At 45.5% G+C, this 12,743-nt stretch overlaps 1 protein-coding gene across 1 annotated transcript in view; it reads right to left on the reverse strand.

Annotated features, from left to right (window-relative positions):
* LOC127000742 (fat-like cadherin-related tumor suppressor homolog) overlaps positions 1 to 12,427 on the reverse strand; it is a 33,866-nt gene extending 21,439 nt beyond the window's left edge. Inside the window, exons 1-2 of the mRNA XM_050864776.1 lie at positions 12,100 to 12,427; positions 698 to 908 (exon numbers count right to left, since the gene is read on the reverse strand). Coding sequence (XP_050720733.1) covers positions 698 to 908; positions 12,100 to 12,228 — 340 coding nt within the window. The 5' untranslated portion in view covers positions 12,229 to 12,427. The remainder of the gene's footprint in view (positions 1 to 697; positions 909 to 12,099) is intronic.
* Positions 12,428 to 12,743: the final 316 nt, after the last annotated feature.

Here is a 12,743-nt window from a genome sequence, read left to right on the forward strand (position 1 = left end):
AAAACACGTTATCAAAGGAAACAAAGTGAGAAAATCATTACCTAGAACTAAACGTCACTCTTCTAAGGATTTCCCTTTAAAAAAAATACTGATCTAACAACAACAACAAAAAAAGAGTCAGCCATTCTGTGACCAGTGTAAACAGTTAGTCTGGTCACTGTTCCTGTACTCGTACCGGCTACCAAGACGAGGAGAAGCGGTGACTAAAGGTACAGTTGGGAGCACAGGCAATAGCTGCGCGTGGCGGCGGTGCACATCTCCGTATGAAAAGGAATGCAGCAAAATCAGCAAGGGCCTCCGACCGGTATTGCTTGACGCTTTCGGTTCTCACATCAACAATTTCCAAAGGCCAAAAAGGAGATCAGTCGGGTTCTAATGAGCGTTTTTTTTAGGATCAAGTTACAGAAGAAGGGTCAACGTAACACCAGGGTCATAACACTACTGGAAATGCCCACAACTCCTACGAAAGTCTTGTCAAATAGATATGCTTGGGCTCCGAAATGTTTGACCCGGTAGCAGCGGGGATCAAGTTTCTTAATGGTCCCTCCAAGCGAGAAAAATGATAAAAAATCACCCCTCACACAAACCATTTCATAATATATATCAATGCATTTGTGATCAGATTATGTATCATCATGGCACAAATTTGGCCCGTCGCTGCTACCGGGTTAAGAATGCAACCCTATATGTCCCTCACCTGTGATGTAGTACCACAAGGTGTCGTTATCCGGGTCCCGAGCGTTGATGAAGGACACCAGGTGGCCCGGCGCGTCCGTCTCCATCACGTGGGCGGGGGGCGGCGGCTGCAGGACCGGCGGGTTGGGAGACTCCTCGGGCACGTCCATCACACGCACGAGGACCCGCGTGGTGGCCGTCAGCTGCGGCGCCCCGTTGTCCTTCACCTGGATCTGAGGAGGAGGAGGAAGAGGAGGTGTTAGGGAGCCAAGGGAGTTCTCGTCCGTATACTCTCAGACGGTTTCAGCTCTCACACAAGTATTTCCAGGCTCTGACGGGGAAGAAATAAACAAATTCCATCCGTATATTCAGGTGATGCAATCTCTCACAAGTGTTTCCAGGCTCTAAGGGGAAGAGGAAGGGGAGGGGGAGGTGTTAGGGAGGCAAGGGAGTTCTCGTCCGCATTCTCACACGATTTCAGATCTCACAAGTATTTCCAGGCTCTGACGGGGAGGAAGAGGAGGAAGAGGAGGTGTGTGAGTGAGACAAACAGATTCACGTCAGATATTCCCGGGCGATTCTATCTCTCACAACAAGTATTTCCAGGCTCTGAAGGGGAGGAGGAGGAGGAAGGGGAGGTGTGTGAGTGAGACAAACAGATTCACGTCAGTATTCTCACACGATTTCAGTTCTCACAAGTATTTCCAAGAGCCGAAAGGGAGATTAATTGGGTTCTAATGAGTTGGCTTTGCGTTCATGGTGCAGATGTGGTAACCCTGCGGGTAACATAAACCCTGCAGGTAACCCAAACCCGTCTCTTGGTAACTTCGGTAACCAAGCGGGTAACCCAAATGACGACATACCACGCGGAGCAGTCCCTCGTCGCCAGACTTCATTTATCACCAATATTAGTGCCCCACTACAACAGCGACTTGGACGTTATCTCCCCGAGGACGAAGAGAATATGAAAACATTGTTGGACGATCAAGCAGCCAGCCCGGTCCCTTCGCGCTAAAACAATTAGCGGCCCCTTTACGGCCATGCGTTGGAAGAAGTCATTAGTCATCAGCGCCACTCTACGCCGAAACAAGGAAGATCAAGTGACACCACTCATAACATCATTAGTCAACAGCGACACCTGACACCCGACTCCGAGGCGAGGAAAAAAGAGAAAGGACAACGCCCATCTGACCTTTGCACCTACAGCGCCAGGCATACTAATTAGCCTCCAGCCTCGCGGAAGAAAAACCGGAGTGTGTCACAGCTACGTCACGCTACGGGAAGCCAATCACAAGGCTCCAAGGAACCTACGAAAGCTGAGCGTACAGTAGCAACAAATCACCGGGCCCCGTGGGAACTCACTAAAACAAAAGAGCCACCCACGAGACGCGAAAGTACCTGAGTCCCTCCTACGCTAGGACAAACGCCAAACCTAGGGAAAGCAGTAATCTAGGCCACACCTCGTAGGTCCTACGATCACCCTTCAAGCTCCTCCCTCATCCTCGTCGAAGACTACGTATAAAATAGGGAACAAAGAAGAGAACAGCAGAGAACAGCTCCAGAGCAGCTACAGAACAAGAAGAGAACAAGCTCCACTCACTCGCGACAAGCAGAAGCAGCAGGAAGCAGCAAGATACAAGAAACCAAGAAAGAAGGACTCCAGCAAGAAGTCACGAAAGCAGAATTCAAGAAAGAAGGACTCAAGCAAGAAGTCACGAAAGAAGAACTCTAGGAACAAGAGCTCAAGAAAGAAGAACACAAGAAAGAAGAAACAAGAAAGAAGAAACGTGTTCCCTGCTCTTCACCCAAGATGCTGACTTCTGTATTGTTCGTGAGTAGAAGTGTGAGCTGTGTAGATTAAGGTCCAGTGCGGCATACATATATATATATTAGGAATTATTAGGAATCATTAGGAATTATTAGGAAGTTGTTAGGATTTATTATTGTGTACTATTGTATGAACAGGAGCAGTGATTACTGTCTCCATTTCTTTACTATTGTGTTATCATTATTGTGGTTTTATTATGTCACTGTGAGCCAATATCGTGACAGTACTCACGCCGTTATACAAGGTGAAAGAAATACCATGCGTCTCTGAACGCTTCAGTTTATTGTTTTAATAAATAGATTAGTGTATACTTCTTTGAATATCCCAGAACTCACGTGCTTCGGCACACGTTACCTTGTAATCTCAAGTAAACCCTCTAACGAAGGGTTGGGTTACAACACTGGTGGCAGCTTAGAGGGATATTTAAAGAGTTACTAATCTAGTTAATGCAAAGAGATAAACGCTCAAGCGACTCCTCCAGTAGCCCGCCTTCGCGTTCTAGTCCTATTCCTTTGTGGTGGGATTATTCATACACCAACATGCCTGAAACTACAGTTTCATCGTCAATTGTTAGCTCTTCTGATTTGGCAGAGATCATCAACCGGAATGACGTTGATAACTTTTCACGTGTGGTAGGCTTACCGTACTTTGGAGGTGGTGACTCTCGTTACGAAGACTATCCTAACTTAACCTTTACTACTAGCTCTTCCCAATGGATCAAAGATATAGAAAGTAGAACAGTTAAAAACTGGACTGAAGCTGGAAAGATAGAATTAGCCAAACAATACTCTGTAGGCCCCGCCCGTAGATTGATAGTATGTACCACAGACGAAGCTGGTCCTGACTGGACAAGACTAAAAAAAATAATTGTGGATACCTTCAAGGAACTCAATACCTATGATAAGTGGCACATTAGACTATCGGAAGCCAAGCGCGAGCCAAGAGAGACCTTGAACACCTATTTTGTCCGCTTGTATGAGATGCTGTGCAAGTTGAAAAAAGAAATGCCTGAGCACACGTCTGCATCCACCCATCACATGACTTTGTCATTCATGCGAGCAATGCCTCCAACTTTTATGGCAGTCATCACGAAAGAAGATCGGTCACATCCACATACTGTGCTAGACAAAGCCTTAAATTATGCAGAAACCCATCCTCATTGCAAACTCAGAGACGAGGATATAGCCAAAGAATCTAGAAACACTGTCAATGTGGTGGCCAACCCCACCCAGGAACCTCCACAGGCTCACCAGTCCCATCAGTCCCATCAATCTCGTCAGTCTCACCAGGCTCACCAGTCTCATCAGTCCCAGACAGGTGCAACCCCTAGGCGTAACTTTAACCCTAGACAAACACGACCCCCGGTCAGGCCTCAGCCCATACAATGTTATCACTGTGGCAAAATGGGTCACATTGCCAGGAATTGTCGAGCGGGACGACAGCCAACCTGTCTCGCGTGTAACTCAAACACGCATTGGACTGCATCATGTTGGAAAAATAGACAGATGCAAGGTCAAAATACTAGCCAAAAAAAAAACGCCAATTACCGACCGAGGACGTAAACGCACCAGCTGAACAAAAAATGATTGGTACTAGTTGGACAGCTAGTAACATACTAGAACAAGAATTGTTAGCTATAAGATTAAAGGTTAAGCAAAAGAATGGACAATATAGAGAAGTGGTTGCTTTGGTTGATACCGGCGCATGTACTAGTTTAATAGAAGAAGATTTTGTAAAGAAATTTGATATTCATGGCAAGCTAGAAGACACTCCTGCTAACGTATGCTCAGTAAACGGAGACAGAATCCATAATAAAGGTCGCCTAGAACTCACATTAAGAGTAGGAAATAAGCTAAGTGAACAGAAGGTTGTCCTTACACAAGGCCTCCAGCTTCCCACCCCTATTATATTAGGAATGGATTTCTTCCTGGCACACAACATCACTCTCACCTTACGAAACACTCCAGGCAATGAGATTGCAGCTCTTGAAATAGAAGGGAGCGTGTACCCATTAGAACAGATAGGAAAGGGTAAAGTGCATGTAGTAGACCTAGAAAACAACGCCACTAATGAAGTTAATGAGGTTAACGAGGAGGATATGGTAAAATGCAAAGCGATAGAGACCGTGATTCTTCACCCTGCCGTAACGGGATATTTAATGCTCAGAACCCCTCTAACAGGAGTCCAAGACGCGCTATTCACTCCGTGTCCCGGTAACCCGGCCGCACGTGTGCTGTGCTCTGGCGTGGTACGATTAATTCCCTCTGTAGAAACACACACCTCAATTTTTATGGTACGATATATTAATATTGAACAAGAAACGGTACTAGTAAATGAGGACAGTACCTTAGGTTTTGTACAGCCGTTACAACAAGAAAACTATCAGAAGACGACCCCTTCAGCTTTCATTGGCGCCGTAGTAGAGGAACAACAAGGAGTACAGGAAATTATTGACAGTAAATTCCCAAAAACATCACGTGAGAACAAAGCTCTGTGCAAACTAATAAAGAAATATCCTGGAGTTCTCTCCACGGAAAAAGAGCCTTTGACAGTCGCTCCATATTTCATGCATACCATTCAACAAGTTACTAATGAAGTTGTCTACCGAAAACCTTACCCCATCCCCGTCAGTTATCATGAACAAGTAGACAAACAACTGGTTGCTCTTCAAGAACAGGGCATTATTCGGCCTTCCTATTCTCCCTATAATGCACCTCTAATCCCTGTCCCCAAGAAAGATGGAGGTTTGCGACTCTGTCTGGACTTCCGTGCCCTGAACACCACCTTGAGAGATGATAAATACCCCTTACCTAATATACAGCAGATATTGTATCAACTAGGAAAAAGTAAGATTTTTACGTGTCTGGATCTCAAACAAGGTTATCATCAGATACCTTTGGATGAAGACAGCATGGAAAAAACTGCATTTTCCTCACCTGCTGGACATTGGGAGTTCACTTCCCTACCTTTTGGACTAAAAACAGCCCCCTCATGTTTTCAACATGTTATAAATTCAGTATTAGTAGGACTTGTCGGAAAGACGACACAAGTATACCTAGATGACGTCATCGTCCTAGGAGAAACCTTTGATGAACACATCACTAACCTTGACAGAGTGTTAAGTAGACTAGCGGAAGCTAAACTTACCCTGAAGATGGAAAAGTGTCATTTTTTCCAGCCCAAGGTTGATTATTTAGGACATGTAATCAGTGCTGAAGGTTTGCAACCTCAACCAGCAAAAGTCCAAGCTATTAAAAACCTAAAACCCCCGAAAACACTGAATGACCTTCAGTCATTGCTGGGCATGCTCAATTATTATAGGAAATTTATAAAGGATTTCTCTCAGATCAGCAGACCATTAACCCTTTTATTAGGAGGCAAGGGAGATAAGGAAAAGAAACATAAGAAAAAGGACAAAACTCCTATCCCTTGGAGCGATGAAGCTCAAGTTGCTTTTGACACTCTCAAGGACGCATTAGCGACTCATGTTACGCTACAGTTCCCTGACTTCTCAAAGAATTTTGTTCTCACTACGGATGCCTCAGACACTTGTATAGGTGGAGTTCTTCAACAAGAAGACGATAGTGGTAGTTTACGCCCTATAACATTCTTTTCTAGAACTTTTAATTCAGCTGAACGGAACTATAGTACCATTGAGCGTGAAACACTTGCTGTAGTATACGGACTCCAAGTCAATCGACCCTTAATACTGGGTTATCATATAGAGATTCACACAGATCATCGCCCCCTAGTTTGGTTACTTAAGGTAGCAACCCCAAACGGGCGTATTGCTCGGTGGCAGTCACTACTAGTAGAATATGACTTCTCAATAAAGCACTTACCCGGAAAAGAGAACGTAGTAGCAGATTTCCTATCACGTTGCAGAGTAGAAGAAGATGGTATCTCACTAGTAGATCCTAGAGATAAAGTAATGACTATTGTCCCAGGAGCTAACGACACTAACGTTACATGGGATATACCTGAAATTATTGAGCTACAAGACTGCCATGAAGCCTATGGCCTCATGAAGAGAATGCTTAGAGACGGAAAGTCAGTTGAAGAGATAGAGATGGCAATGAAGCAAGCAAGGGTAAAACTCCGAGTACCTATAGATAGATGTCAATTAAAAGAGAATATACTCTATCGAGTAATGAGAAACCCCTACGGGGAAGACACATGTGTAGTTCTTCTGCCCCCTCAGTATATCTCCAAAGCGATAACTTTAGCGCATTCCGTGCCAACAGCTGGGCATGGTGGTGCTAAGGTTACCTTGCAACGTTGCCAGAAGTTCGCTTACTGGCCAGGGATGAAAAGGGATATAGAAGATTTTTGTAGGAGATGTACCACGTGTGTTCGTTTTAAGAGGACTGGGAACTCTTACCCTGCTCCCCTGCGACACTACCCAGATGTTACCTCACCTTTTGAGAGAGTACATATGGACGTGGTAGGACCTGTCGGTCGCTCAGATAATGGCTACAGATACCTGTTGACCATAGTAGATGTTTTCACTAAATATTTAGTAGTGGTGCCTCTCAAAACTAAGGAAGCAACAGAAGTTGCTCGTGCATTCTATGATAAGGTAATCTGTGCACACGGAATACCTCAATCAATTGTTACTGACCAAGGTGGTGAATTTGTAAACCACGTTTTAAGAGATGTAACAGAACGGTTACAATTAAAGCATGCAAAGATAACAGCGTTCCACCCAGCAGCAAATGGAGTGGTAAAAAGGGCTAATGCCACGATAGTCAGTATTCTAAGGACTTTAGTTGAGGGAAATATAAGTATTTGGGATACAATGCTACCCGCCGCAACTCATGCCTACAACACCGCATATCACAGAATCATAAGGGACACACCATTTTTCCTCCTGTATCTTCGAGACCCCAGGTTGCCTTACAATATGTTAGAAGAGACTACCAAGCCTTGGTATAATGTAGACAGCTATAAGGAAGAAATGACCCTAGTAGCTCAGAAAGTCTATGCCAGATGTGAAGAATACCTGGAAATAGGTCGACAAGAGATGGAAAGATACCATAAACCGTCGAGGATAAAACCCTTAAAAATAGGCGATAGAGTGTACCTGAAAAACACACCTAGCAGAAAAGAGCATAAAAAATTGCAGGCGCTCTTCAAAGGTCCATATAGAGTTATAAAAGTAGTGAGCGACGTGGTAGTTCAGCTCAAAGATATTAGGACCAGTAAAATGGCTACTATCCATACAGACCGTGTGAAAGTGATCCCCGAAGATAGCATCACTTACAAACAACATCCCCATATACGGAGAGCCTATCCACTCCTGGATTCATCGGAGGCAGACCTCCCCGATTCTTTTGACGACTTTGTCGACACCTCACTTGCACCAACGGTCGTCCACCGTTCTGATGCGAAAGAAACCGAGCAAAACACTGATAATGAAACTGCCACATCAGAAGTCGCTATCGAAATTGACCCTAGTACAACACCCCGCTACCAATTACGATCATCTACGGATCCTCCAAATCTTCCACATGTTATGTCCAAACCTATAGAATATAAGCGTTAACTCATTCTAGATATCAGGAGCTGCTCTAAGACTAAGTTTCTCTGCAGATGGCTCTTATCGTCGGCGTCGTTCCTGATGCCCCGTCGAGAGAATCCCCTGTGCGCGCTGGCCTTAACTTTTCGCCAGCGTACCGGGCCCTTCTCACAGGACGATATTACATCGTCCCTTTCGAAGTCAAAGCTGATGACATCTTGCAACCCCTCATTCAGGCGAAAAACTTAACTGCCGACATCGCCTGGAACATCCAACATATGAATGACTCGTATCTGGTTGTCAACTCTCTTAAAAAGACCCTACGTTCATTTGACAACGAGTTTGACAAACTGTTCCTTGACATGAATAATTTTTTAACGTACATAATGGGTGCCATGCCCAGAGATCGTTCCAAGCGGGGAGCCCTAAATTTCCTTGGCTCCTTATCTAATATTTTGTTTGGCACGGCTACCCAGGCTCAAATTGATGCCGTTCATCACCAGATACATACCCTTGAGTCCCTTACGGAAAAAGAACGGGTTATGTTAAACGTTCATTCCCATGCTTTAAACATGACAGCCCGCGATATGAGGGCTATACATTCAGCAATTAGACGACTAGAATCTGCAGCCAACATTTCCAACCAAATAATTCGCGAGTTTTCCCTTAAGACACTCCAACTAGAAGCAGGACAGAGACTCACGGAAGCCTTCTTTAACCTTGAACTGGCTCTAACTGATGTTGTTTCGTCCAACTTGAATGTAAAATTAGGTCTTCAATCCTTATTACAAACTCGTGTTACACCAATGTTACTTCCCGATAAAACATTACTCGATGTTCTTCAAGAGGCTGCAGTAAAGCCTCCAGGGTTACTTTTCCCAGCAGCACCTGAATATTTAGCATTATATAGGGATACTATTCGTGTTGCCGCACGACCTTCAATCTCCTCGGGCTCGAAACACTTTTACCTCACTCTCCCCATGCGAGGAAGTCCTGCAGACATCTTTGATGTCTTCAGGATCGACTCACTCCCCTATCCTGTACCTGATTCTACATATTTAGCTCAATACTCCCGTAATCATAAGTTTATTGCCTTCAGCGAAGATAGGACTTCTTATTTTTTATTAGATTCCCTGGACCACTGTGTGCAATATGACCATTTGTATATCTGTCCTCCCATTGGCCCTGTTTATGACGCTTCAGTGGACACTTGCGAGTCCGCAGCGTTCCTCAATAAGTACATAGCTACTAATCTATGTCAAACCTTTTTACTAAAGTCCTTCCCCCCAATGTTCCTTAAAGGACAAGGCGTGTGGACGTTCTCCACTAGTCAGCCTGTCACGCTCACCCTCAGTTGCCCTACCAACCCTGTCAGTAAGCTTCGGCAACTTGTCAATGGCTCAGGAGTTCTTACTCTAGGTCAAGGTTGTAGTGCACATAGCCCATTGCTCACACTTCCTGCTCACGATACCATCGCTGATCTGCCCCCGCTTACTCTCAAACCTGTTCCCCTCGATGTGGTGCTCCCAGCCCTGGCTCCCAACGCCACCTGGCTTCGTCACTTGCCTAATCTCACTTTACTTAACAGTGAGCAACCTGTGGCTCTCCAGGCTATCCTGGCAGCCCTTCAGCCCATTCACGCCCCGCAACCATCTTCGGCGTCGCATCCCTCCTTGTGGATGCTCCTCACCTTGGCTGGCGTGCTCTTCCTAGTCCTCCTCCTGGCCTGCGGTACACATGCATGGATTTACAAATACGTCCGTCGCCATGTCCGCCGGGACCTGTGGCAGCTGGTGACGGCCCGCCCAGCCCGCCCCACCATCGTCCTTGGTAGGCCTCCGGGGCGAGGCCTTCCGAGGGGGGAGGTATGTGGTAACCCTGCGGGTAACATAAACCCTGCGGGTAACCCAAACCCGTCTCTTGGTAACTTCGGTAACCAATCGGGTAACCCAAATGACGACATACCACGCGGAGCAGTCCCTCGTCGCCAGACTTCATTTATCACCAATATTAGTGCCCCACTACCACAGCGACTTGGACGTTATCTCCCCGAGGACGAAGAGAATATGAAAACATTGTTGGACGATCAAGCAGCCAGCCCGGTCCCTTCGCGCTAAAACAATTAGCGGCCCCTTTACGGCCATGCGTTGGAAGAAGTCATTAGTCATCAGCGCCACTCTACGCCGAAACAAGGAAGATCAAGTGACACCACTCATAACATCATTAGTCAACAGCGACACCTGACACCCGACTCCGAGGCGAGGAAAAAAGAGAAAGGACAACGCCCATCTGACCTTTGCACCTACAGCGCCAGGCATACTAATTAGCCTCCAGCCTCGCGGAAGAAAAACCGGAGTGTGTCACAGCTACGTCACGCTACGGGAAGCCAATCACAAGGCTCCAAGGAACCTACGAAAGCTGAGCGTACAGTAGCAACAAATCACCGGGCCCCGTGGGAACTCACTAAAACAAAAGAGCCACCCACGAGACGCGAAAGTACCTGAGTCCCTCCTACGCCAGGACAAACGCCAAACCTAGGGAAAGCAGTAATCTAGGCCACACCTCGTAGGTCCTACGATCACCCTTCAAGCTCCTCCCTCATCCTCGTCGAAGACTACGTATAAAATAGGGAACAAAGAAGAGAACAGCAGAGAACAGCTCCAGAGCAGCTACAGAACAAGAAGAGAACAAGCTCCACTCACTCGCGACAAGCAGAAGCAGCAGGAAGCAGCAAGATACAAGAAACCAAGAAAGAAGGACTCCAGCAAGAAGTCACGAAAGCAGAATTCAAGAAAGAAGGACTCAAGCACGAAGTCACGAAAGAAGAACTCTAGGAACAAGAGCTCAAGAAAGAAGAACACAAGAAAGAAGAAACAAGAAAGAAGAAACGTGTTCCCTGCTCTTCACCCAAGATGCTGACTTCTGTATTGTTCGTGAGTAGAAGTGTGAGCTGTGTAAATTAAGGTCCAGTGCGGCATACATATATATATATATAAGGAATTATTAGGAATCATTAGGAATTATTAGGAAGTTGTTAGGATTTATTATTGTGTACTATTGTATGAACAGGAGCAGTGATTACTGTCTCCATTTCTTTACTATTGTGTTATCATTATTGTGGTTTTATTATGTCACTGTGAGCCAGTATCGTGACAGTACTCACGCCGTTATACAAGGTGAAAGAAGTACCGTGCGTCTCTGAACGCTTCAGTTTATTGTTTTAATAAATAGATTAGTGTATACTTCTTTGAATATCCCAGAACTCACGTGCTTCGGCACACGTTACCTTGTAATCTCAAGTAAACCCTCTTACGAAGGGTTGGGTTACAACACAGAAGCCTTGTCAAACTATCACTAGGCTCATAAAACTACCCATGGGAATACCAACAGCAACCTCTACAAAATCCTTATCAAATGTGGGTGTGTAACTCAGGGAGGGCCATATTCTTACATATTCCGGCGACCTGACACATGTATTTGACAAGGCTTTCGCAGGAGTTTTGGTCATTTCCAGGGGTAGTTTTATGACCCTGGTGGTAGTCTGACCCATCATCTGTACTATGGAACTAAAAACACTCATTAGAACCCGATGAACCTTCTCTTCGGCCTTTGGAAATGGTTGGTGTGAGCGGCGGAAACTTCTCAAGATACCGACCTGAGCCCCGAAATGTTCGGGAATATGGGGAACAGTTTGGGGTATACTGTTTTCTAGGGGGATTTATCTTGTCTCAGCCAATTACTGTTATCATAGCTAAGGTAAGGGGAAGCAACCTTATCATGGGATCAATTTTTACACGAATATTCTACTGCCCAAATCCCTTATGCAAGAGTTAACCAGCATCTTCATTCTTTCATTCCTTACACAGCCTTCCTTCGTCTATATTTCCTCCTGCCTCTGACTTGAATTCTTTCAAGAGGAGCGTATCAAGACACCTCTCCTCCTGAAATTGACCTCTCTTTTGGCCGCTCATCACTTTTGTCTCTGTAGGAGCAGCGATTAGCGGGCTTTTTTTTATACCTTTTTTTGTTGCCCTTGAGCTGTTTCTTTAGCTGTAAAAAAAGGCATGTCAGCACTCACCATCAAATCGAAGGTCTTGCTCGGGGAAAAGGCTTTGTTGCTGAACACTTGGCCAGTCTTCGGGTGGATCTTGAAGCGGCCCTTCTTGCCCTTGCCGGTCCTGATGCTGTAGTCCAGGTCACCGTTCATGCCCACGTCCGCATCTCTGGCGAACACCTTCAGGGGAATAGGGGAAGGTACTGAGAGGCGGCACCGAGCAGGGAGGTCCACGTGGCTACAAGGCCCGTGAAGGCAATGCTCCGTCTGCTTGCACTACCTTGGGACAACCGATGTGTTATAGGGGAACGTTGCTCGAGTGTTGGTGATCATTTAAGTCAACCTCCCTTAAAGGAATGTATCTCACGGCTTTGTATGGACGTCAAAAACATGCAGGTATAGGATCAAACCCCAAGTATGTTTAAGAAGTAAATAGGTTTTACATGTGATCATACATTTTAAGTCTCCTTTCCCAGAGAGAGGTTTAGTGAGTGGAGTTTGAAACGACTTACAGATAAACATGTTAGTGGTGTTATTGAGTTAATGCTAAGAAACACATTCCAGAAAACGAAGTCATTACGTCTATTGCAGTACGAACAACAAGATACTGTCACCATGCTCCCCAAGACTACACGGAACAGAAGGATGAACGGAACACTGTGCCACGA

Source organism: Eriocheir sinensis, chromosome 19 (assembly GCF_024679095.1).
Source record: "Eriocheir sinensis breed Jianghai 21 chromosome 19, ASM2467909v1, whole genome shotgun sequence".
In the NCBI taxonomy this organism is placed as follows: domain Eukaryota; kingdom Metazoa; phylum Arthropoda; class Malacostraca; order Decapoda; family Varunidae; genus Eriocheir; species Eriocheir sinensis.